Source organism: Manacus candei, unplaced genomic scaffold (genome assembly GCF_025592945.1).
Source record: "Manacus candei isolate 608988 ecotype Guabito, Panama unplaced genomic scaffold, ASM2559294v1 h1tg000002l, whole genome shotgun sequence".
Classification (NCBI taxonomy): Eukaryota; Metazoa; Chordata; class Aves; order Passeriformes; family Pipridae; genus Manacus; species Manacus candei.
The window spans coordinates 9,078,261-9,103,442 of NW_026138050.1; the positions used below are offsets into that span (position 1 = coordinate 9,078,261).

At 43.3% G+C, this 25,182-nt stretch overlaps 1 protein-coding gene and 1 long non-coding RNA gene across 6 annotated transcripts; one reads left to right on the plus strand and one right to left on the minus strand.

Annotated features, from left to right (window-relative positions):
• The first annotated feature begins 114 nt into the window (after positions 1-114).
• On the plus strand, positions 115-23,703 carry ABCC6 (ATP binding cassette subfamily C member 6). Of its 4 annotated transcripts, XR_007901761.1 has the most exons (31): positions 116-348; positions 1,313-1,615; positions 2,063-2,200; positions 3,089-3,214; positions 3,798-3,859; positions 4,650-4,781; positions 5,099-5,311; positions 6,164-6,341; positions 6,766-6,927; positions 7,491-7,583; positions 7,982-8,185; positions 8,811-8,957; positions 9,664-9,751; positions 10,044-10,113; positions 10,727-10,853; positions 11,305-11,481; positions 11,900-12,067; positions 13,424-13,607; positions 13,922-13,985; positions 14,481-14,601; positions 15,317-15,524; positions 16,466-16,776; positions 17,521-17,720; positions 18,377-18,503; positions 19,072-19,173; positions 19,907-20,053; positions 20,591-20,749; positions 20,982-21,148; positions 21,609-21,803; positions 22,351-22,586; positions 23,418-23,703. XR_007901761.1 is itself a non-coding variant. In XM_051775378.1 (30 exons), the coding sequence occupies exons 1-30, from the start codon at positions 295-297 to the stop codon at positions 22,457-22,459; spliced, it is 4,536 nt and encodes a 1,511-aa protein (XP_051631338.1). In that variant the 5' UTR covers positions 116-294; the 3' UTR covers positions 22,460-23,703. The 4 variants fall into 4 exon arrangements, 2 of the variants coding, with proteins under 2 accessions (XP_051631338.1, XP_051631425.1); XM_051775378.1 differs by having other exon boundaries at positions 22,351-23,703; XM_051775465.1 differs by having other exon boundaries at positions 13,928-13,985; positions 22,351-23,703.
• LOC127466085 (uncharacterized) lies at positions 2,100-10,853 on the minus strand. Of its 2 annotated transcripts, XR_007902621.1 has the most exons (7): positions 10,739-10,853; positions 10,126-10,206; positions 7,484-7,593; positions 7,131-7,241; positions 4,624-4,736; positions 3,418-3,855; positions 2,100-2,191 (listed from the first exon to the last, which is right to left on the minus strand). It is a non-coding gene; the product is annotated as an uncharacterized LOC127466085 (long non-coding RNA). The 2 variants fall into 2 exon arrangements; XR_007902599.1 differs by lacking the exon at positions 7,131-7,241.
• Positions 23,704-25,182: the final 1,479 nt, after the last annotated feature.

Here is a 25,182-nt window from a genome sequence, read left to right on the forward strand (position 1 = left end):
GCAGAATAAACAACGTCTCTTCTCCAAACCAGACCCTGTGTGCTTACAGAGCTCCCACCCCCGGCAGCTCCGCCTCGCTGGTGCGGTCCCTGCCGGGCTGCACAGCCCCGGACCTGCCCCCGGCCGGACTTTGCCCGCAGCCGGGACGGACCGGGCGCTCCGGGGCTCCCGGCACCGCTCACACACCGGGAACGGGGCTCCGGGCGCTGCCCGGCGAGGAGGAAGCGCCCGTCCCGTCCCGTCCCGTCCCGTCCCGTCCCGCGGGGCTGCGGGCGGAGGGGCCGGGCCGGGCCGATGGGTGCGGGCGATGCGCTGTGCGGGCCCGGGGAGGGCCCCGCCGGGCCCCGGGTGAGTGACCGAGTGACCGCGGCCCCTCCGCCGAGGGACCCCCCCCGGAGCCCGGCCCGGAGTGCGGCTCCCCGGGGGATTCCCGGACCCCGCTGCGGGGGGGTGAAGTGCGAGCGGTGAAGTGTGTTCCCGTGGGTGCGGGCTTTGCTTCCCAGGAACAAGTTTTCACCCAAACAGAAGAGCCCGAGTTGTTCTCAGTTACAGTGAATTTGATGAGTTGCATGTACTGCGCTGTTGGAAGGATGTTGGAATGAGTCTTGTCTTTGGGAAGCTTCCGCTGAAGGACCCACCACAGAAATACCTTTAAAAGGGCTCTAACTTTATCAGTCCGGGCTCTCACAGATTTCCATCCCCAAGACTGATAAACTCCCATAATAATTTGTAAGCCATTATCTGTTTCCTCTTTTCATCACGGTGATTCCTCAGCCTTGCTCTGCAAGCTGAAGGAAAAAATAACCTTGCCTGTTTATGTACAGTTGCCAGATGAGATCCAATATTTGTTCAGTCAAAAAGTCACAAAAGGTTAGTACAAACAGCTGAGGAAATGCAGTTCATGCACTAGGACACTTTTTCCCTCCTAATCTCCATTTCATTGGTCATTTGCTGTTGTTTGTTATGATGGTTCCCAAATGCTGATCATCTGTTTAATTCCCAAATTACCTTTTCTCATTCCATTTTCATTAACTTACCTTTCTTTTCTTTTCTGTCTAGTTGTGATACATGTCCTTTCTTCGGCATCTTTCACTTTTGCAATCTTTTTTTCGTCCTGCCTTTCTACTTCAATTCCCTCCAAACTGCTATAGCTGAGTTCATCTCTGTTGCCAAATGTTTTTTACATTTGAAACCCTAAATCAAATTCCACTAACGTAGTAGATCTCAGCTGTAGCATTAGGAACCTGCATTAGCTGTGAAATTCTGTGTACATTTGCTTTACTGTTTCACTTCTGTGTTATTTCTGTGACAGGACTGGAATCAGACATGGCATTCAAACACCTCAGGATTTACCTGGTGCTTTGAGAGCTCAGTCATCACCTGGATCCCTTGTGCCTATCTTTGGATCTGTTTTCCTTTCTACTACCTGTACCTTCGACACAGGAACAGGGGCTATATCAGGATGTCCCGCATCTTCAAAACCAAAATGGTCCTTGGATGCATTCTGGTGATACTGTGTTTTACTAATGTTTTCTTCATGCTGTGGGAGATAAGCCAAGGAATCCCACGGGCTCCAGAGTTCTTCATCAGCCCTGCTGTGCTGGGAATCACAACGGTAATTCCTCCCTTGTCTGTCTGCACGTGGCCAAGCTAAGCCCTCTGGGGACAGATCTTGTATTTCCCACGTTTCTCAGTATCTCTGAGCACAAATTTGGCTGATGGGGAATAGAAGGCCCACAAGCCATGGCTTTGGAGTCGGGGCAGACCACTGGAGCTACACCTACAATACAGGGCCCTGTGGGCAGAGCAGACCTTGCCTGTTGGCCCACTTGTAGTTTTATTATTTGCCCTTTCTCCAGAGACATTCTTGAGTGCAAAATTGCACATAATGCTGTTCAGTTTTAGCCTTTTAGGAACAATACTACAGCTACTACAGCTCTGAACATCTTGAAGTGTTTGGACAAGAAACTGATCTTTTTTCTGTGGTACTCATTATTTTGATAACAATGTTTGGCATTCCATTACCAGGTATTTATGTGGACAAATTTGTACCTCCTCACAGATCCTTGCCATGTTCCTTACCCAGGCAGAAAGAATGATGGGCATCCAGTCTTCAGGGGTCCTGTTGATTTATTGGCTGCTCTCATTCGTGGCTGCAGTTGTGATGTTTACTTTCAAAATTCAACATGCCCTGGAAAGAGTAAGTGAAATCACATATTTTCAATGTGCAAGGGTGTGAAGTCTCTAAACAGCAGAGCTGGTTTTGTCTCATTGTTGCAAGGGGGAGAACAAAATTCCTCTCTTAAAAATATGTGCTGACAAAAATGATTGCTGATACTATATATTTGTTCATTTGGATGTTTATTTGCAGCAGAGTGCTTGCTGGCACATCTGAGACTTATTGTTAGTGGCCATTTTCCTCAGATGAACAGACTTCTTTGCAGTCACAACTAGGAATAAACAAAAGTTTGTTACCTGTGTGTTTTAAGTAATAGGGGAAAAATATGCAGCCATGAAGCAAAATACAGCTGGGACCTTGCTTGTTCCTGCTGTGTTGAAGGCACAAGGCTGCTTGTTGATGTAACACTTGGCAACTTCTTGCTACCAATACACTGTTCCAAAAATATTTAGACTTCTCCATTGTTTTTTTCTCTTTCTCATTCACAAAATGAATTAAAGAGCTCTTCGTGGAGCCCCTTAGACACAACATTTATAGTAAAACTTATCAAGTGCTTTTTTATATCATCGACTCACCCCACTGGGTGAGCGAGGAGCTTCTATCCCTCAGAGCATTCAAAGTTCCCTGAAAAACGATGGAATGTGGACATCTGACTTGACTGGAGTACTATGAATCCTCACAATAAAACTGTCACTACGAATAATAAATGTGTCTTATTTAGCATTTTCTGAGCTTCCAGTTTCAGGAGTTATCTATTTAGCTCTACACAACTACAGCTTAAATAAATGCACCCCATGCTTCAAACCAAAACCCCGAGCTTATGGCTGGTAGAACATGAGAAGCCATCTTTCTCTGCTGATTTAACATGATGGTTCATTTCCTTATTCTCACCAGTATTCTGTTTCTTAGGCCTTCCTGGAAGACCATTTCCACCATGTTACAGCTTTCCTTTATGCCAATCTGGTGCTAGGAGAAGTTGTGTTATTCTGCTTAGCTGATCACCCCCCCTTCTTCTCTAAAGATGTCAACAATCCTGTAAGTATAACATAGCTTTTCCTAATGCACTGCTTCATTGCTGAAACAGGATTTTAAATTTATGGGCATACACAGGAACACAAGTATCTGGGTGATGTCAGATGCATCATTCTGTATAAAGGCTGATGGTTTTAAAAGGTAACTGGCAGAATTTGAGATAACAGTACTCTATCTCTCTATGTATGTTTTTCAAAACTACAAACCTTTTATCCATACTCATGTTTCTTGTCATTGAAACCAGCAGACAGGGCTCCTATTGCTTCCCCTGTTGCTGCTCTCCTGTGCAGCAGCACTTGGTGGTATGGGTATGACAAATTTCTGTGCTTAAGAAAATAAACGTCTCTGGGTATGAAGAATTATGTTCTTTTTTTCTTCTATCTGAGAAGTTATTCGAAGTCAAATTCTCCAAAATCTCCCAATCCCATTGATCCTCCACAATACACTTGCTCTGTCTGGGTCAGTGAATTGAGGGGTGGGGGTAACTCTTTGATTGCTTTTCCTGGGGGAGCACAGAAGGGAATTATATTCATCTGACACGTGCACTTTTCTGTATATAAATATCACACGTTTTCTCTCCCATCAGAATCACTGTCCAGAAGCCAGAAGCTCTTTTCTTTCCAAAATCACATACTGGTGGTTCTCTGGGTAAGAAAACACAGAAGATGTGGTTTTGCTAGAATATCAGAAAAACCCCAGCAGCATAAGAGACGGAATAGAGGCAGCCAGCAGGAAATATCTCAGCCCCTGAGTCAGCTTATGGAGTGAGGATTTAAATTCTTTCTCCAGGGGTTTGAGGTATTGTCACAAGGTCAAATTATAAAAAATTCACTTACTTTTCTCAAAATAATTCAAAACATAAATTTGTGATTCTAGATAATTCTCTTCTACCTCCTAACTACCCTTCCAGTGCCCTCCCAATCATGAAATAGATCTCAGCAGTCCCAAAAGATCACTGCACACCAACCACAACCCTATCTGCCTGCCAGACCTTCCTGTAACAAATGCTGGGCAAGGGAAAAACAGTGAAGAGGATATAGGCCCAGTCTGCTGCTGAGCATCCAGAAGTAAAACAATTACATTCCTTGGGCCTAATGTCTGCTATGATACGGTCTCATCTGGTTTCACTGAACCCAGACTAAGTTACACTAAACTTCAGTCCCACTGCCCAAGACTCTCATTATGGACTAGAAATTAGGGCTTATTTGCAAATCTTCATTATGTTGACAGAGGACAGCATAGGAATTTAAAGCAAAACTGCTGTTCCTGAACATTCATGTTTATTCTGGGACAGGACAGTCTTGAGTAGTGTTGTAATGCAAGTTAGTCCCCACGTGCTCGCTGTGGTGTACTAACTTAATGTCCCTCTGTTTTGAAAGTGTTACATGCACCACAAAACCTTCTGCATTCACCTGATTGCAGTCTATGTGTTCTCCAGGCTTCTCTGGAAAGGCTCTCAGCAGTCCTTGGGGGTGGATGACTTGTGGCCAGTGAGGAGAGAGGACTCCTCTGAAGAAATTGTCGCCTGGGCAGAAAGAGAGTGGAAGAAGTGTCACAGCAGAATCCAGCAGTGAGTACTTGATCTAGAGAGCACATCATGGGCTCAGCTGGGCAGGTCTAGGTGATCTAGCAAATACACTCCCAGGTGCTGGTGTGTGAGTTCCTTTGTGCAAAATCTGATTTTAAGTGTTAAAAACTGCTGGAGAACATCCTTCCATTCCTGGAAGCACAGAACTAATTTCTTTGTGAGAGGGGTCACTTTTTGATGAGCATTTATACTGAACATGGTATGAGACCTGGTGTAAGATATTTAATGATTTTTTGGAAGCACAAGATTCCCAAGCTTTCTACAATTGTAGCTAGCTTTCTCATTGTTACTTTCTTCAGAGAAAGGGAGTCTGCTACATTTAAAAAGGGTCAGAAGACTGAAGCTGGCATAGCAGAAGCTGAAGAGACAGAGGCTCTCCTGCAATCACAGCACAGTGAGAGCAGGCCCTTACTGAAAATGTTTTGGAGCATGTTTGGAACCTATTTCCTCCTCAGCACTATCTGCTTAGTTATCTGTGATGTCTTCATGTTCTCCATCCCAAAGTTACTGAGGTATGTGCATATTTATAATATGTACAAGATTGCTGTGTTCACGAGCTCAGAGGTGTGTATGTGAGCACTCACAGAGGTGGGCATGCACACACTTGCCTTTTGAAATCTCTTGTAGCTGATGAAAAGAGCTGAATTGTCATTTGAGCTTAGCCCACTGTCAACTCAGGAGGAGAAGTCACCAAACCACTGTCTCCACCGCTGTATTCCAACAGTGGAAAGGACAGGATGCACTAAACCATGTGACAACTTTACTAGAACAGGAGTTATTTGTTGGTTCTATGTATCACATCATTTGCACAAGGCTGTCAGCCCCTTGCTGTAGTCTGAAGGCTCTGTGTTCCCTGACTAATTACAAAGAGCACAGCTGTGCATCCTACACATCTTAAGAAGTTTTGTTGGTCAGTTGGCATAATGCTTTGTGGATTGTATTGGTACAATATAAACCTTCATTATGGTATATTTTCAAGTGCAAAATCCCTTCTTAATCATTACAACTAAGAGAAGTTCTGGAAATGTCAATGACTTCCTTAGATTACAGCTACCACTTTGCATATTTCTGACAAATTCATAAAATTCAGGAGCCATCCATAAGACTGAAAGTGAGCTCTCCCCTGAGAAGATGCTGAGATCAGAGGTTGTTACAAAACCAAGAGTGGCTACATGTCAAAAATCAGGATATTATATGATCTAGGTTACTCAGCAGGTTTTTTTCCAGTTCTTCTGCTATTTTACTGATAAACCTCTCAGACAGAATACAGAAAAATCACTGCTATTTCTGCCAGTTTGTTTTTATGTGTCTGATATTTCATCAGTCCTTCGTGGATTCAGCAACATTTTGCCCCTGTCTTGCAGCCTTTTCCTGAAGTTCATTGAAGATCCAGAAGCCCCCAGCTGGCTTGGCTATTTCTATGCCTTCACTATGTTCCTTTTGGCTTGTCTCCAGACTCTGTTTGAGCAACGCTACATGTACATGTGTCTTGTTCTGGGGCTGAGACTGAAAACTGCAGTAACAGGGCTTGTGTACAGGAAGGTGAGTCTGTAGCTTCCTTTTTAGTTTCCTTTTTTTTTTTCCTAGCCCTACATTAGTAGTTACACCATTGTTGGTACAATGTTTCTAGCAATATCAGGATGTCACTCTGTGCTATTCATCTCTGAACAGTATATGGGAGGTACTTTATAATTTACTTTTCAGATCTTACCTCTGAAGAAAAAGCCAAGAAAAGGAAAGAGCAAAATTCAACATAAAGTTTCTTATGCTGTAGATGATGGTTAGGGAAAACAGTAAATGCTTCATCCTAAAGTGATGTCACATGCAGCAGCATGGTTTCAACACCTAGGATTTGACATCTTCCTCCCTTTATTTGTTTTCTTTCTTTATGAGGACAAGAAAGTTGTTTGACTTCTTGACCAAAGCTGTTGTTTGATGATGTTTCTTTCCTCTCTACCCTATCTAGATCCTACTTATGTCAAATGCCTCAAGGAAAGCAGCAACCATAGGTGAAATTGTTAATCTGGTATCTGTTGATGTCCAAAAGCTAATGGATCTGATTATCTATTTTAATGGGACCTGGCTTGCTCCTATTAGGATTATCATCTGCTTTGTCTTCTTGTGGCAGGTAAAATATGACAGTATTTATCAATCCCTTTCTATTCTACATATCCAAGAAAAAAGGGGGTTTCAAAATTCTACTCAGAGCTTTCCTGGTTGCAATAACCTGAAGTTGCCATATTTTTCTTAGTTCTGTAGCATGGTGCATTCACTTTTCTTTCTGGAAGGTGTTTTTTTAACCAAAACTTGGTATTGTTTCGGATCACTTACTTAAGCCAGCCACAAGATGTCCTCGTTAACGCATCCAAGGACACGGGAGGAAACAGGAATGGCTGGAATTGCCAGCCTGCTGCTGGATCACTTTCAGCACTAATCTAGTTCCTAACAAGGAAGCAAATAAATTCAGCGGAGCCTGATGACAGGAGTTCCCCTGCCTGGATGGTTAACAATCCACAGCGCTTAGGGAAGCACAATTCCCAGGAAAGGCAAAGGCAAGATTAGAGCAAAGCCTTGACCATGAGGGATGTTATGCATAAGTTCAAGTAAGAGGGAAGGTAAGCAAGGGAACAGAAAACAGTAATTTCTAGTCATCACCAGAAATTCCTTCTCTTTCATTTTCTCACCTGGCAGCTTCTAGGGCCATCTGCCTTGACTGCAATTGCTGTATTCCTTTTTCTTCTGCCTCTGAATTTCGTGATCACCAAGAAGAGGAGTCAGTTTCAGGTACATTTTGCTTCATAAAAAGAGAAATTGTTTACTGACATATGTGATGGCTTATTATTTATTAGTCATGCTTACCATGATTGTCTGAAGGAACATAGGAGGATTTGAAGCCTGCAAAGCTTCTTAGAATTTAGACTAAGCTCTTGCATGTTCAATCTTTTACCATGTTTGCCCACCTTTTCTGTGTTTTTTTATGTACTGCCAGTAAAAATAAATCTCTGAAGATGAAAAGCAGAATATTTCCCAGCCTGGAAGATTCATAAGCAAAATAGTACACACAGCTCAACTGCAGGGAAATTTATTCAGGACTTAGATGCAGGAATAAGGTATATTTTCAGAATAATTGCACCATTAAACTATCAACCTATTAAACGATATAACACAAACATTTATTACAGGAGACCCAGATGAAACATAAAGATGAGCGGGCCAAACTCACCAATGCCATTCTCAGTGACATTAAAGTAATCAAACTGTATGGCTGGGAGAACACCTTCATGGAGAAAGTGCTTGGGATCCGGAAGCAAGAACTTCAGGCCCTAAAAAGATCTCAGATTCTCTTCTCAGCATCCCTAGTTTCTTTCCATTCATCAACTTTCCTGGTGAGTGGATCACCTTCCTGCATAAACCATGTGCTATTACTTCCATTTCTCTTTGTACAGGTCCTCCCTGGACAGATTTTCCTGTGGGAAAAGCTTCTCCTGTGGGATAAACTAAAGACTATTTCTGCCTGGAGGAGATGGCAGTCTCACAGGAGTTGCTGAGCCCCAGTGGAATGAGCCATGCAGACATTTACACTGTCCTAACAGTTCCATGGACAGGTGATCTGGTCTGGCACTGTGCTCCAGGCAGCCCGAGCCTGCTTTGCAGGATCCACTGGGAGACCTCCAAGCCAGACAGAGTTCATGGCACAAGCCACATCTGCACTTGCTGTTGCAGCTCAGCTATGTGTGTTTTCAGTGGGAACCTGCTGTGCTTTCACCTTGCTGAGGCTGCAGCATGATAACTTCCTTAATGCAGAACAAATGCCAAATGATCAACTTGATACTGTCACCAATATGCAAGACCTTTGGCCATGATCCCTGCAGAATGGGTACTGTGCACAGAGGTGGTAGCCTGGATTTAACTAAACGGGTTCCAGAGTCTTTAGGAAGGGGCCTGTCACCCCTGAACCGTTCTCCTTCCTGTCTGAAGCAAATGGTTTGCTTTCCCTTTGCTCCCTTTCAGATTGCATTTGTCATGTTTGCTGTCTACACCCTGGTGGATAACACACACATCCTGGATGCTCAGAAGGCTTTTGTGTCTTTAACACTGATCAACATCCTCAACACTGCACACTCCTTCCTGCCCTTCTCCATCAACGCTGCTGTCCAGGTTAATTGCAGGCTGTGTTCCTTTTCCTTTGGCTATAAGGGGTTTTTTACATATCACCATTAACAGGTAAACAGAGAGATTCCTTAGGGCTTTGCACATCAGCCATTTAATTGCTATTCTGAAACAGTGAAATGCAAGCACTTGCAAGTAAACTTTGTCGTATTGTTTTTCAGAAAGACTCCTTTCACTGACAAAATAGTCAAAAAGAATTATTCATAAGTCTTTTGGAGCTCATCACAAGCACAAATAGACCCCAGAGGTGCTTCCAGTCCTGTTTTGAATTGCACAAATCAGAATAGATGGAGCAAAATCTCCATAGGGGATCAGTGGAAACCCTGCTAGTCCAGGCCAGAGAGAAAAGCAAATCATTGCCCAGTAAGATATAAGGAAATTTATTTCCCTCTTACATTTTAAGGCTGTCACAGCTTTTCATGTACAGAAAGCAATCACTGGGAAATTGCAGGATGAAGTGGAGAAAAAAGCACCCATTCCACTGAACCAAAAGCACCATGAAGGATATGGGTTTTTTTGCTAAACTAAGTGGAAATAAAAGCAGTTAACATAAGGAAGAGCTGCATTTGGCCAGCTAAGTCTACAGCACCTGCAACATAGCAGATGATCTAAGTGTTCTTCACGTTGAGTCTTTGGGGTTTTGTTCCCTTTCTTCTCTAAATCCTATTTTCTTTTGTGTGCTGCTTCATTTCAGGCCAAAGTTTCTTTAAACCGCTTGGCAGCTTTTCTGAATCTGGGACAACTGAATCCTGAGAGCTCATGCAGAAGCACTTCAGGCTGTGGTGAGCTTTTATGTTAGCACTGTTACCTTAAAAGAGGAGTAACTTCTATTGTTCAGCTTCTACTCAGGGTGCTTACCATAGTCAACAGAAAAATATTTGCCCCTTACTGTCACTGTATCTCTCAGGCCTATTTATTTCTACCAATAAAAACTAATCTGGTAATGTATGTCTTTTTTCATACTTATGGTTCATTTTATGTAATATACACACTGAAACATAAAATCATATAAATAGGGATGTTTCTGTAGCACCTTTTGCATTTACAGGTATTGTATTTCTCTTCATATTTTAGCACAGGCAAGTATCACCATAAGAAATGGGACTTTTTGCTGGAGCAAAGAAACTTCTCCTTGTCTTAGAAGGTACAGACTTACTCTTAGTCATCTCTCAGCTCTGTAGGGCCAGTGTGGAATGTCCAGAGGCTTCTGAGTTCACTTCATATTTAATGTTGAATTCTGAAAATTACAAAGTCAGACAAAACATAATCTTGGTCTTCTGTTTGGGAGCAGATAAATGGGAAGGTGCCTGTATCTGGATGTTGCCTTAATCTATGGAGGCTGTTTTCTTTACACAATTTTCTTGTTCAAATACGAAATTACAGTAATTTAAGTCAAAAAAGTAGAACAGATGGTATGCAGGTATTATATATGGCATCACTAGATGCTTATTTCAACAGGCATTGACATTTTTGAGAAGAAACTATGTTGAACAGCAATGATGTTCAGGAATGTTTTATATCCAATGCTTTGGGCTAGCTTATCTCCAGAGTGGGGATCTGGGTCTTGGATCTGGGTTTGAAACTCAGAGGGGGATGTGGATCAGACTTTCTGGTTGGAGGTGTCTTTGAAGGGATGAAATTAGGGTGGTTTACTTGGGTACATTTTTATTGCTACAAGACAATAGCAAGAATTTTGATAATTTCCTCTTCCGAAAGTATACCTAAAACAAGATAAGAAACTAATCTTTTCTCCATAGGATAGATCTTACCGTGCCCCAAGGCTCTTTGCTTGCTGTAGTTGGCCAGGTGGGTGCTGGGAAGTCCTCCTTGCTGTCAGCATTACTCGGTGAGCTGGAGAAACTGGACGGCTCCGTGACCATGAAGGTAAATTTTCCCCTGAGCATTTGCTTCTAATTAGGCTGTTTTCAGGAACTGTAAGGTATTAACCAAGGCATCAGGTACTTGATAACAATGCATTTACTGTTGAATTTTAACAAAGGCTGTATGTATCAGTCCACATTTAATTATCTGAAGGTGCTGAAGACTTTGGAAATAGGAGCTGAAACACTGCTTCAAAGATCCAGTTCTACTTCCCACTCTGACAGTGAGCTGAAATGTCACCCTGGTAAATCTCATCATGTACTTGCACCTCTGTGTCCTCCTCTGTCAGATAACAACAGTGCAGACTCATATTTTGCAAAGCCCTCTGAGACCTATCAATGGTGATGATCATTCCAGACTTCTGTAACTCAGAGAGCTTTTCTGCAAAGATGGGTTCCCATAGTGTCAAGTTGAGCTTATGGAAAAGATTACTAACATTTTTCCACTTCTATAGGACACTGCAGCTTATGTCCCCCAGCAAGCTTGGGTACTAAATGCTACAGTGGAAGATAATATTCTTTTCGGGAAAGAGATGGATGAAACATGGTTCAATAGAGTGATAGATGCCTGTGCACTGCACCCTGATTTGGAGAGCTTCCCTGCAGGGCAGAAGAGTGAAATAGGAGAAAAGGTACTTATACTTAGGTTTATATTTTGGTCAACTTTTCTCTGAGTAGCTACAACTTCAGGTGTCCTGCTTAAAACACCTACAAAGAAATTAAACCTGCAGAAGGGCAGGTGCTCAGTGATTTCTGGAAAGTCGGGCCATGACCTAATTTAATTTAAGCCCACCTCCTGACAGTTAACCTCACCAGAGACATGAGAGTTGTTAAAGACAAAAATCAACAAATCCAGGCCATTCTGGGGTGCTCTTTTACAGGAGAGAGGAGTTGCTCAGGAGACTCTGCCTCTTCAAGAGCCCTATTTGGAGGGAGGAAGATGCACTGGTTTAAAAATAAGGGAGTCATAAAACCTCAGCACAAAATGGAGTCAACAGCTGACAAATATGCTGTAGCTGTGGAATAAACAGAGTCAATACATTTTTACAGGGAATAAATCTGTCTGGAGGGCAGAAGCAAAGAGTGAACCTTGCTCGTGCCGTGTACCAGAAGGCTTCGATTTACCTGCTCGATGACCCCCTCTCAGCTGTTGATGCCCACGTCAGACAGCACATTTTTGAACACGTTCTGGGACCCAATGGTTTACTGAAGGACAAGGTTTGTGTTATAAATCCTGAACTCTAAACAATTGCACAATGAATCTCATTAGCAGAGCCCCTGAAATGTTTCCAGTAAGGTGGGTTACTCACTTTATCAAAGGCTCCCAGACTCTTTTTTGGTAGTGGCAGCAGTGGAATGGGTAACCTCTGCAGGCCACACAGCACCTGCAAGTCCTGCAGGGAACCTCACCGAGGAAGAGTAAGACTGTCTTTATCCTCATGCAAACCACATGCCTAGTTCCAGCCTTACTTCTACAGCAACTTTACTGTTCTTTGGTCTTCTGTCAACATTATCCTTCTCTCTTTTTGAGAACTGCTTCTAGCATAGTTAGGAAGAGCTGTCTGATCTCTTCTAGCAAATTTATCATCATAACATCTAATCCCATCACTTTTGAATAGTTCAGTGGCACCTTTACAGTTCTTATCACTTAAACTTCAGTCTTAAAATCCACCTTAAACACTTCTCTTCCATTCCTTTTGCAGTGGTGGTGTTTTGTTATTCCTTGGTATTTCTCTGCTGTCGATTAACCTGGATAATAGATGTAGATACATGAGAAGGGATGCTAGAGCAGCTCTATTTAATTCATGCTATAAATTGCCTAGAAATACTTGATTCAGTTTCACATTATAGAGGGAACACAGGTAATCTCTTGCATTAGAAAGTCCAGTTATAACAGACATGCCTGACTATAAATACCTTTGTCTTCATGAGGATTGGTTGCAAGTATCAGAATATAATTATTGTATTGAAACAGAATGACTGGCTAAGAAGAATGTATCAAACTTAAGGAGTACTCAAGGGGCTTGATTTTATATTAGAGATATAGAGAACATGCAAATACACTCAGAAATGTAAATGGAAAGGAGCTGCACTTTCATTCCCTTCGGGCTGATCAATTTTTCAGCCATGAATTTGATTCTGAAATACTGATATCAGTGGCAATAAATGTGGCATACTCTGCAATTAACATCTTCCTACTTAAGACCTTCAACCAGAGGGGAATCAATAACATGGAATTGGTCAGTGAGTCATGTAAAAGGTCCTCCAGCACACAGGGTGCCAGCCTGGGACTTCAGGCTTCAGTTCCCATCCTCACTCTTAACGCTGTGCACAACACAAAGCGAGTTGATTCACCCCTCCACTTCCAAGTTCTGCATAAAGCTGTGCTGCAAAGATAGACTTCCTCAGAGAGACAGAAGTGATAGGAATAAATAACAAAAATATCTCCAAGTTAGTAAAAATCATAGCTTGCACTGAGTACGTGTGTGTCTTCAGAAGCCAGCTGAGTGCAACAGCTCAAGTTAGCAGGGAAACAGCAGAAAATATGTAACTGTTCCCTCTTGATTCAAGCAGACTCGTGTGCTGGTGACTCACACAATCAACGTTTTGCCTCAAGTGGACAACATTGTTTTTCTGGTGGATGGAATGATCTCAGAAACTGGTTCCTACCAAGAACTTCTACAGAGAAATGGGGCCTTTGCAGAATTTCTTCATTCACATGTTACTGCAGAAGAGAAGGCATGTGCTGGTTTTCCAGGTAACCCAAATGAGTTGGAATCATTCTTCCTAGGTCTATCAGTCAATTGTTTCCTTAATATCACGTTCGTTTTATTACAGAAATATGCCTGTCAAATTAGCTGACTCATCACCTCAGAACTGGTCCTTGAATCCATCTGAGTAGACAACACTCATGCAGTAAACAGAATTACCCACTATATGTGCTATTTTTCAAGTCTAACCTTGATATTTCTACCCTTCAAAATCTTTCCTCCATATTACCAAGCTTTCAAGGACTATGCAGGACAAAATGGGATTCTAAACCATTTAGAAAAAAATGTATTTCTTTCACAGCTATAGGAGACACCAAAGGCACCATCACATCTAGAAATGGTCCATCTCAGGAGAAACTCTCTAGGTAAGCTTAAAGCAGTCTCAGACACTGAAGAACTTATTCCAAAAGCCCATACAAGCCTACTTGGAGGCTCTTACTGAGTATAATAAAGGTTTGGAGTTGATCTGTAAATTAATAACAAGAGCACACAAGCAAAACTCAAGAACTGGTAAGAACCTGGTCTTCAGTGTGGAGGTCAACTAACACTTTCTCCATATTTCACAAGGACCAGAACAGAGCTCACATACAAGGCATGTTGATACACTTGTTTGCTGTTCAGTTCCCAGTGGGGCTGTAAGGTCAGGCTCACTCCAAACCAGCCACAGCAAGTGAATGCTTTAAGCCTTTGCTTGTTAATGGCTTGACAGAGCCCAGGCCCTGTGACAACCATGGACAATGATTGGGGTCACTCCGGAGGACTCCAAAAACTGCAGCCCTCAAAACAGGCATGAATATAGGGGTGGGTAAAGAGATCCAGCTTGGCTAAAAATTGAAAGGAATTTTGTTTTCTTAATGAAGTGGCAATTCAGTCAAATCATCTGCTGTGAGAAGGGAGACCATTCCTGTAAGTCAAGACTGTACCAGTGCTGCAGCCACCAAAGGAAGATTAACTAAGGGAGAGAAAACTCAGCATGGCAGGGTAAGCACAGCACCTTCCTGTAATGGCAAGGACACATCCCCTGGGGTTATCACACTCATGGCAGGCTGGTCAGCTCCCTGCCTAAGCTAACAAACACCTCAAAGGCTGAGGCAAGGAGGGTACTGTGAAAGGAAAGAAGCAGACATGGTATTCCAGTTAGGAAGAATCAGACATGGATGAGGGGTGTGTTCAGGGCACATTGTGGCAGTAGTAAAATGTGGAGAGGAAAAAAATAGCTGAGGCTAGTGATACTGAGAGCAGATGAGACTAAGAAGACAAACACTCCAAAAGAGGCAGCTTTTCCTCTAGGGAAGCACAGCATTAGCCAGACTGGGATGTCCTCACCTCTCCTGATCAGCAGTTACTCGTACAAGCAGTCAGTGTGATACGTGACAGTTCTCCCTCACTCACAGAACACACTGCCCAACATAAGGAAAGCCCACTCTCTGCATTCCAGAAGTAGCACAAGCCTATTGCAATAACATCCATCACTTGAAAATAATCATTAACACCATGGATTTATTTAAGTATGGCTTCACTATTCATCCATGAGGAAAACAAAAAAAGGATTAACATGGTTGCTATGGCTGTGACATATAACCGAGTAGATATGCCATAATAAATCATTCCTTATTTCAGAGCTGCTTTTTCTTGCTAACAAGCTTGATCCTCCCAACCTCTCCTCCTGTCTTTCCCCAATTGTACCTCACTCTAGGTCAATGCTGGGGTTTATGCAGCCTACCTGAAGGCGACAGGCTCAGCCCTGTGTGTGTTCATCCTCCTGTCCTTCACCTGCCAGCAAGCTGTGTCGTTCTCTCGGGGTTACTGGCTCAGCATGTGGGCAGATGACCCTGTTCACAACGGGACACGACAGCACACGGAGCTGAGAGTTGGAGTCTTTGGTGCATTAGGAGTAGTTCAAGGTCTGTTTAAGTTGCTCACCTAATTCTTCTCTGTATTCCCATATCCCTTCCCCATATCCAGGATGTTTTCTCAGAATATAAACAAGTGCATACCCACGGGTTTTCAGCCTTCTGGGCTTTTGGCACCAACCCTAAAGGTTTGGCACGGGACCTAAAACTACAGGTTCTGACGCACAGAGAGGATTTCTAAGGGATCTGAACAATATTTTCAGTGTTACTGCCTGAAATTCCACTTCATGGTATGCTAGAGGTGTTCTGTGCCTTTCAGCAGACCATGAAGAATAGTGTCTTCCTCTGTATTTCCTGCTAGAACTAAATGACCTGAGCCCCTAAAAAACATGCAGCAATGAAGTAACTACAACATCCTCATTTTTCTATCCTGCCCCCTTGTATCCAACATCATCTGCATATCTTTCTTCCTCTTATCTCTTCTCATTCCTGCAACATAAATTAATCATATCAAAGTGCAACTAGTTGCTCTTCTCCATGCTGAACTAAATCTTGGCTTAGGTCTTTTGCATGTAAAGAGAGAGAAAAAGAGGAACTTCTGGAGTTCTACATTTCTTTGTATCTTTCTCCTTAAAAATGGCCACAATTCCTTTGGTCATTCTCTTTAAAAATAAAAAGAAAAAATATCACTGAGAAATTTAAAGTAATTCCAGTCAAGCTCACTTTGTGAGGAATAAATAATTTGTGTTGCATGCTTAAGTTGCTGAATCCATCAAGCTTGCTTAGAAGGTCTTTGGCTGCCCTGCAACTACCCTACAGAAAGGGCAGCTTTAGCCAAGCCTCAGAGCTGCAGGTAATTCCTACTAAAGAGAAAATCAGCTCCTTTCACTGGTGCAATGTTCACAGTACTAAGTGGAGATCATGATCTCACAAAGGAGAACTCTAAGGTGGATTGTTCAGACCTTGTAACAATAATTTCTTTTCTCTTACAGCCCTCAGCAGGTTTACCTCCACAGCAGCAGTCCTGCTGGGTGGTGTGTTAGCCTCCCACCAGCTCTTTCTGCAGCTGCTGAGCAATGTCACTAGATCCCCAATGGTCTTCTTTGAGCAAACACCCATTGGAAACCTGCTGAACCGCTTCTCCAGAGAAATGGATGCTATTGATTCTGTCATCCCTGACAAGCTGAAGTCCTTCCTGGGATTCTTGTTCAACTTACTGGAGATCTACCTTGTGATTATAGTGGCTACACCATGGGCAGCGATGGCCATAGTGCCCTTGACTGTTCTTTATGCTGCATTCCAGGTAGGAGCTCACAGAGGTGCAGACAGGAGAGGCTGGAGCAGTATGGCCATGTCCCTGCAGAAATCCTCCCTCCATTTCTTAGGAGCAGAGACATGCAGAAACTAGTTTCATCATTTTAAATTGCATCCGAACAAGAGTAATGTCAGTGGCTCTTCCCACATCACCTCCACCTTCCAAAGCTTTCCAGAGCCCTCACAAAGAGGCTTGTGCTTTTCTGATGTCAAATCCTACTTAGAGCTACATTCCTTGTCTCCATTAGTATAAATTCAATCATATCAAGACCAGAAAACATTTTTCCTTTCCTCCAGAATTGCTACAGTGCTTTTTAATATATCCATGTATGCCATGCAGCTCTCCCATTGGGCTCTGAAACCCCAAATGCTTTGCCAGCTATGACTGAACATGAGGGAAGGGCAAGTAAGGGTGCAACTCCTCTGTTCTCCATCAAGCAAAGGGCTCATCTACAGGAGAAACTGAGTATGAGTTTAGAGGTTATTTTGAGTTCAGAGCACCCTGGCTCCTTTCCCCCACCCATGAGGTTATTCTTAATGAAGACAGGACATAACACAGGTAGAAATGCTACCTCACCTTTTAAGGGCATCTCCTACCTGCACATTAGGTTTTATAACACTAGGATAGAAAGTACTATTGCACTTGCTGAGGCCTTCCCAAATTTTCTGTGGAGTACCTCCGTGGAGACATAAACCCTCTAATGACTTCCCTTTCCATTTTCCCTTGTGCCAGCACTTCTACGTCATCACCTCCTGCCAGCTGAGGCGTATGGAGGCCGCCAGCAGGTCACCCATCTACTCCCACATTTCAGAAACTTTCCAAGGGAGCAGTGTGATCCGTGCTTACAAGGACCAGGAGAGGTTTATTTTGAAGAGCAACTTTCTAGTGGATGAGAATCAGCGAATATGCTTCCCTGGAGCTGTTGCTGACAGGTAACAAATCTGCAGTGTTTCCTTGCATGGAAAGCAGAGTGGAGACAGTGCTCTTGGGGCTCGGGTGGAGGTTCACAGATGAGGCAGTGGTGCAGTGTTTTAGGGGTAGAGTGGCCTCTGTCATCTCCTGCACTGCACCCTCACACAACCAACATGCTCCCAGCTCTGTTGTGTGGCCAGGCACAGACACACATGTGCCAATGCTGCCAAAGGTACCACCTGGTGCCCAAACTGCAGGAAGCTGTAGCATGTGCCTGGTGAGGCCCATCACCCCATTACAGCATGCACGAGGCCTATGGTACAGGCAAAACCCATCAGACCACAGAGCTATGAGCCACCAGTCATGACATGAATGAGGAGTACCAGAAAGAATGAGATATGTTAGACCAACTCATCCAAGAAACCATATACTGGCTGCTCTTTCCAACAGGCCTTGGGGAACATCCTAGGAGAGACCATAAGCCAAGCAGTTCAGACAGACTGTAGCCTTTAAGGAGTTACAAGGTAGCTGGATAAGAGAACCAGGGTGTGACAAGAGCTTTGTTGAGTATCCTGTACTCCCAGCAGCTCCACAAGTGTTCTATAAAGCAATCACACATCGCACTGGGAGAAAGGAAAAGGACCAGCAACAGCCCTGTACTCTCCTCCTCTTGTAGGTGGCTTGCTACAAACCTGGAGTTTCTAGGCAATGGCATCGTGTTGTTTGCAGCACTGTTTGCAGCAATGGGCAGAAAACATCTTAGTCCAGGAACTGCTGGCTTCTCCATTTCATATGCTCTTCAGGTAAGCCAGTGCTGAAATGCCTGCCTTTTATCAGAAGTAAATGCATTTTGATTTCTAAGAAATTGTGAACTATTTCTGTGCCTTTCTAAATGCCCTTTCCTACCAAATCCTGCTGTCATTGTTGAAACCCACATTATCTGGAGCATATGACCCCTTAGGGAACAAACCTCATAAACACATGCACAAGGCATCTTCTCCTGCACCTGATCTCATATTTAAGTCGCAGCAAGCCCTGAGCAGCTGAAGCAAGGTCTTGAGCATTTGTCTTACCTCCTTGTAGAGTAGTTGCACAATAGCCTAAGAAACAGCTACACTATCTTTTAGCATCCAAGTCAGCAGCATTTCATTCTCTATTGTTGAAGGGGCTATGAGAGGAGCTGGCTACGCTCTTTAACACAGCTTTACAAGGACCCATGGTTATTTTTTAAGCATTTTAAGGTTTTCTGATGTAATTTAATTTCTGATGTAATTAGATGATGAGTAGGTCTTTATAAATAAACTGGGTAACTCACAAGCACGGGTCAAGACTTATTTTACCTGCCCTAATGCTTCTTTCTCGTTTTGGTAGATAACTGGTGTTCTGAACTGGATGGTGCGCTCCTGGACAGACATAGAGAACAACATTGTTTCTGTGGAGAGAGTCAGAGAATACCTGGGCACTCCCAAGGAGGTACCTGGTCCACTACTGCCCTTACTAGGCAGGGGTAGAACATCTCTGCAAACTAAACAAGTAACTTTTCTGTTCCACATGAAGAAAACTCTAGTTTTCCCCTTCTGAAAGCCAGTCATTTTTCCTTTAAAGAACTGCAGCATTTGGGTTTTATCCAACTGACTAGAGTTGTTTTATAACCTCTGATCATCATTATTTCCTTAAGACAGTTAAGCACTGGATTGCCATTAAAATAGCTTCACTTGGTAACACTCATGGAATGAGACATATTTTCTGCCCATATTTGGAGTATTTATTGTGCGACTTCAGATGCAATCTCTGATAACTGATGGCTGCTAGATAGCCTTTTAGCCACTCAAAGTCTCCAGTACAATAATTTTTGTTCTGTAATCATTAAAATTCCATCTCCATATGCTGCCCTGAGAGACACTTTCACAGTCCTGTTTACAGTGGCATATAAATCTTTTTTTATTGAACCACTCATAAAGTCACAACTCTGACAATGCAAATAAATGTTCATCCCCATTTTCAGTTGAGCCTCAGCATCTTTGCATAAAGTAAAAAGTCAACATCTGCAGTATGAAAGTTAGAAGCCTTTTTGCCTTTTGGAAGCAGTAAACAGACTGGGGGGGACTTGGCACAGAGGTCTTCATAAACCTCCCATTCCAGTATGGCCACTTGATTGGTAATTTAAATCAGCTTTATATGTTGCTGTTTGTTTTCATCTGTTTAGGCACCCTGGACTCTGAATGGCAAACCTGAAGGTCAAGTTTGGCTCACTGAAGGGAGGATTGAATTTAGAAACTATAGTTTGCGATACAGGCCAGATCTGGAGTTAGCACTGAAACATGTCAGTCTAACCATCCATGGGCAAGAGAAGGTAAGAAAAGCCACTTGTACAAGAAGTGTGAGCAGAGCTGGGCAGTGATCAGAGCTGGGTGGGTACTGCTCCTGCCCCACAACAAGCTACAGGAACTTGGAAGCTGAAAGCTGCAGGTAAGCCTGAGCCCATCTTTCACACTGCACACTACACAAAGGAGTGTTTCCAGGCTTGCTGCATACACCAGTCATTCTTCTGAGTAAAATTTAATTTCATACCAGGTTAGCAGAGTTACAGCAAAGCAATTTCACTTTTAATTCTAGTGCCACATGAAGGCCCTGTTCTAACTGCTGCCTTGTAATTATGGTTCCCATCAGAGGCTTTCATGATTCCTTTTCATACAAAACAATTACAAATTATACATTATTCCCTCTAAGAATGTATTGCTGGACTATGTGAACCTTGAACAGCCCTAAAAATCTGATACATGCAAAGCTGTCTCTCTTCAAAAGGCCAAGAGAAACTACATGACAGGTTTGTCCAACTGTGGGAAAACAATCAACATCAAAACCAAAGGCTTTCCACTGCACTTTACAGATTGGCATAACTGGAAGAACAGGAGCTGGGAAATCTACTCTTGCTGTGGGATTGCTGCGACTGGTGGAGGCTGCAGAAGGAGTGATTCTAATTGATGGACAGGATATTGCTCAACTAGGTCTCCATGACCTAAGAACCAAGATAACTGTCATTCCCCAGGTATGAAATTTGTTTCCGAAATCCCTGAGCAGTAAGTCTTGAACGTTTAGGAAGGGTTTACAAATTTTCTGTGAGAGGAGGGGCATTCTGAAATTTCAGAGTTGAAAATAACCTGTGCCATGCTTGTTTCCCATTCAATATAATATTAGTCACAGATTCCCCAGCAGGGAAGACCAGAGAGCTCGTTTTTATCATTCATTTCAGGAGTTGTTTGTACTGTCTCTGTGCTCAGGATCCAGTTTTGTTTTCTGGCTCTCTAAGAATGAATCTCGACCCACTAAACCAATACACTGATGCAGACATCTGGACAGCTTTGGAACTGACTCAGCTCAAGAACTTTGTTGCAGATTTGCCAGAGCAGTTGGAATATAAGTGCACTGACCAAGGGGAAAACCTAAGGTACCTTATCTGCAGAAAGACACTGGCAGAGCAGTGCTAGCCCCTGGGCTAGGAGAACAGCTAGTTGGATAAGGAAGCTAATTTCTTTTTTGATTTTTTTTTAATGGTGTCCAGGCAATTTGCATTATTGTCCTGTTTAGCAGCATGAAATCAAATCATAAGACACCAAGTGGAAGATCTTTGAGACTTGGTCACTGTGGTGGTTTGCATTTGTGCAGTACTTAAAACCCTGGAATCCTGTTCCAAGTGCACATCTCCTGGGTGCCATAGTAATATCCTCCCTTTGTTTCTTTAGGCTGTTTCATGCTGTTACCTGCCTGCAGTGCCATCAGCCTCAATCACCCTTCCAGAGAAAGGGAACAATCACCTTTTCATTACTAATTTCAAATTAATTATGTATTCTGACCCCAGGGAAAAACGACTACAGCTCTCAGTTTACCACCCCTCTTCTTACTTGCAGTACTGGTCAGAAACAGCTGGTTTGTCTGGCCAGAGCTCTCCTGCGGAAAACCAAAATCCTCATTCTAGATGAGGCCACAGCAGCAGTAGATTTAGAAACTGATCTTCAGATTCAGTCCACCCTGAGGACTCAGTTCAAAGACAGCACAGTGTTAACAATAGCTCACCGGATAAACACCATCCTGGACCGTGACAGGTAAGATCTTCAGCCACATTCCTGGGGAGGAGGGAAGACACAGGCAGCCTGTTAACTAAACACACCACACAGTGTTAGTGAACAGCAATTTCATTTCTGTCCCTTTCTTGCTTACCTCTCCAACCTTTGCTTTAGAGATTGTAGGATCTCTCTTGAACCAGCTAAGCACCAATAAGTTAACCAGAGATTACTGACTGCCACATGACTGCCTTCATGCTGTGTCATAGCCCTTTTCCCCCATTGACAGTGAAACCATGACTGCAGCTCTTTGTGTCATCCAGAAGTTGGGAAACTAAAATACCCATTCACAAATCTTATTCCAGTCTCCGTTGCCAGAAAACCCTCCTCCCAAACTCAGTACTTGTATAGTCACTCATCAGAAACCTCTTTCTATCCCACCACTGTTTTCCAGCTGAAAAGCTGTTGGAAAGCTTGGTTGAATAAACAGCAAGTACTGATATTTATTTTAAAACTAAGTAGAAACAACTAAGTTTATCACAGCTGCTGGTGTATCCCCAAACTTACACTTCTCTTCTAATGTTCACAGGATTTTAGTCTTGGAAAATGGTCAGATAGCTGAATTTGATACTCCAGAACACTTAATAGCTCAGAAGGGACTATTCTACAGACTGATGGAAGAATCAGGCCTTGCATGACTCACTTATGGAGTATCCCACAACGCCATCAATATCAGGAATAATTCATCTCATAATTGAGTTGTTATCTTGGTTTCTGTCTAAAATGCCTGACACTCATCCAAAGCTCGTTTAAGCCATAACCACAGTGAGTAGATGAAAAGGGATGACTTGAGATACACGTTATTTCCATAAGAAACTTAGAAATTCCATTTTCATTGTTTCCGCATACCAAAACCTCACTTAACTGTTGAAAATGAGCCAGTCAGGACTTAAATGTTTTTCTAGTATAAAAGCAAACAAGCCAAAAGAAAAAAGGCCACAGCATTTCCAGTTTATTCTATAAATGGAGCCCAAATATCTGCCATACTTAAAGAGTACTTTTAAAAGCCAACAAGATTTTATGGACAGCGAGGAAGAATTTAACTGGTAGCAACCAAACTTAACTGTTTGCAGTTTATCCAAGGCTCGAGGCAGAACAAATGTGGCATTTTGTCAGTGTCTTTAGGACTGCTTACCTGGGCACTGTTTTTACACAGATGTGGGCTCCAAGGCAGCAGCTGGAGCTTGTCATCCAAAGTGCACAAACGCTGGGGGAGGTGGGAGGGAGGAGAGGAAGTGGGATGCCTGTTGTGGCAGCAGGGGATCAGTCCATTCCATCTCCCTGTCAGCTGTGGAGGCGTCCTGAGCCATCATGCTGTGCAGAGGGTGACACTGCCTGCAGGAACGGAGCCAGTTTCCACACAGGTTCAAGGATGCAGGACAGGAACTTGGCTGGGAGTGGGGAAGAGAGCATTGCTCCTTCTGTTGAAGGCTTGGAACAGCCCTGCCAAATGCTGGAGGTCACAGCAGAGCATGACCAAGTGTTGACACCAACATTTCCAAACTGAATTTGGCCACAAGGAATTTACAAGAGAAAAGTAGCAATGATTCACCTGTTGACCTGATGGTTCATTCCTGGTTTTCTTCTGGAGTGCAGGTTTACCTCCTACATGTGCTGCCCTGGTGCTGCAGAGCCTCTGGCACGGTCATCTTTCAGGTGCTACTTCAACAAACCAAATGGCAGCTGACAGGAAAACCTTCCTGGGCTTCCCACAGTGTCGAGGGGCTGCAGTCAGAGCTGTCCCCAAGTCTCTCCTCAGGAATCACAACGCAATAATGTGACAGACAAATATACACTGTGAGATACTGCTGTTTACTGTGACTTTTGTTACAGCACTTCATTTTCTAGAGAGCTGAAATAAAAATATAATCAAGTGTTGAAATGGATCTCTTCAGTAAGCTAAAGTACATGCTCCCACTGCAGTGCCCACTCCCTGTGTCCCAGATCTTTCAGAGCTGGCATTAGCTTTGCTGCATGAAGGAAAATATGTGACATCAAGGCATTTAAGGAACTTAAGTGTCTGCTACATGACTCCAAGCTCAGATGCTAAAATTCCATGCCACATCCCTGAATTTCTTCCAGCAGCTGGAAGAACACTCAGCACCCTGGGCTGCACTATCACCATTCCAGGCTGGATGGCACCAGTCTCCTTGCACTGGAGGTCACCAGCCATCAGGCTACACTGTGGTGCAAGTGTCCCAAGGACTAAATGAGCATTTGGTCCACACAACACGTACAAAAACGGAAACAGATTAAATGAGGAAAATCTAGCGGTTTTAATGCCAGATTCTGACACCTTACCTTGCAGGGAGTTGTACCATTTTCTGCAGTTGACCCCAGTAGCACTGAGTGCTGTCCCAGCTGCAATAGGATCTCACAGTTACACTGCTCCTACCTCAAGGTACCCCAAGTACATTTATGATGCTGCTCTTACACAGGTTCTGTGGGAAGAAGCTGCATTTGTTCAGCTGCCTGTGTGCAGTGAAGGTTAGTTCAGACTGATCCTCATCATGCATATTACACTTTTGTTCAAGTTACATCCAGATAAGATACTCATCATTTTATGAGAACAGACATTTGGAATCAGGATCATGAATCAATGCAGCAACAGCACAAAGCACTGACAGGTATTTAGGGTACGTAGAAAAGAGTCTCTGCTTGAGAGCTAGGACAGAACAGTTTGTGCCAGCAAGTGTATAAATATATAAAACTGGAAGAACAGTTCCTCCTCTGGGTCTCCTCTGCAAGGAGAGTACAACACCACCAGCTACAGACCTCACCCTACAGACCCATCTCTCTGAACTCTGTTCCTTACAAGACACTTGCTCCAATCATTCCACCCTTCTGTCCATCACAGCCCTGAAGAAGAGATTAGCAACTTGAAAACTAAAACCCACTGCTCCTCCCCAAACTCCCAAATCAACCCCTGCTTATTCCATTTCCACACAGCAAATTAACACCAAGCTGCCCAGGACATGTGGCATTCACAGGCCATGGACACCAAGGGTGTGACAAAGGTCCAAAGCACCACTGACTCCTGCTCTGCTGATCCATCACTATTACCTGGTCTGCTCAGCAAACCATAAAATGATCCAGTCTGCCACAGCACACAGGTATCTGTGCTCATGGCTTCTTACCCACCATCCTAACAATACCCAGACATCAGGCCAAGCAGTCTGATTAGTCTAAGCAGGACCAATAATTTCTATTTTCAATACCCACCATCCTAACAACACCCAGACATCAGGCCAAGCAGTCTGATTAGTCTAAGCAGGATCAATAATTTCTATTTTCAAGGTAAAAACCTAAACTGACAAAGCTAACCCTTTGTCAAATACAAACCAAGAAATGACAAATCATG

Coding starts and splice junctions, on each gene's coding strand:
- ABCC6 (XM_051775378.1), top strand. CDS start 295: ATGGGTGCGGGCGATGCGCTGTGCGGGCCCGGGGAGGGCCCCGCCGGG. Junction 13,608..13,921: donor GGCATGTGCTGGTTTTCCAG/GTAACCCAAATG, acceptor TTTCTTTCACAG/CTATAGGAGACACCAAAGGC. Junction 15,525..16,465: donor TGCATTAGGAGTAGTTCAAG/GTCTGTTTAAGT, acceptor TTTCTCTTACAG/CCCTCAGCAGGTTTACCTCC.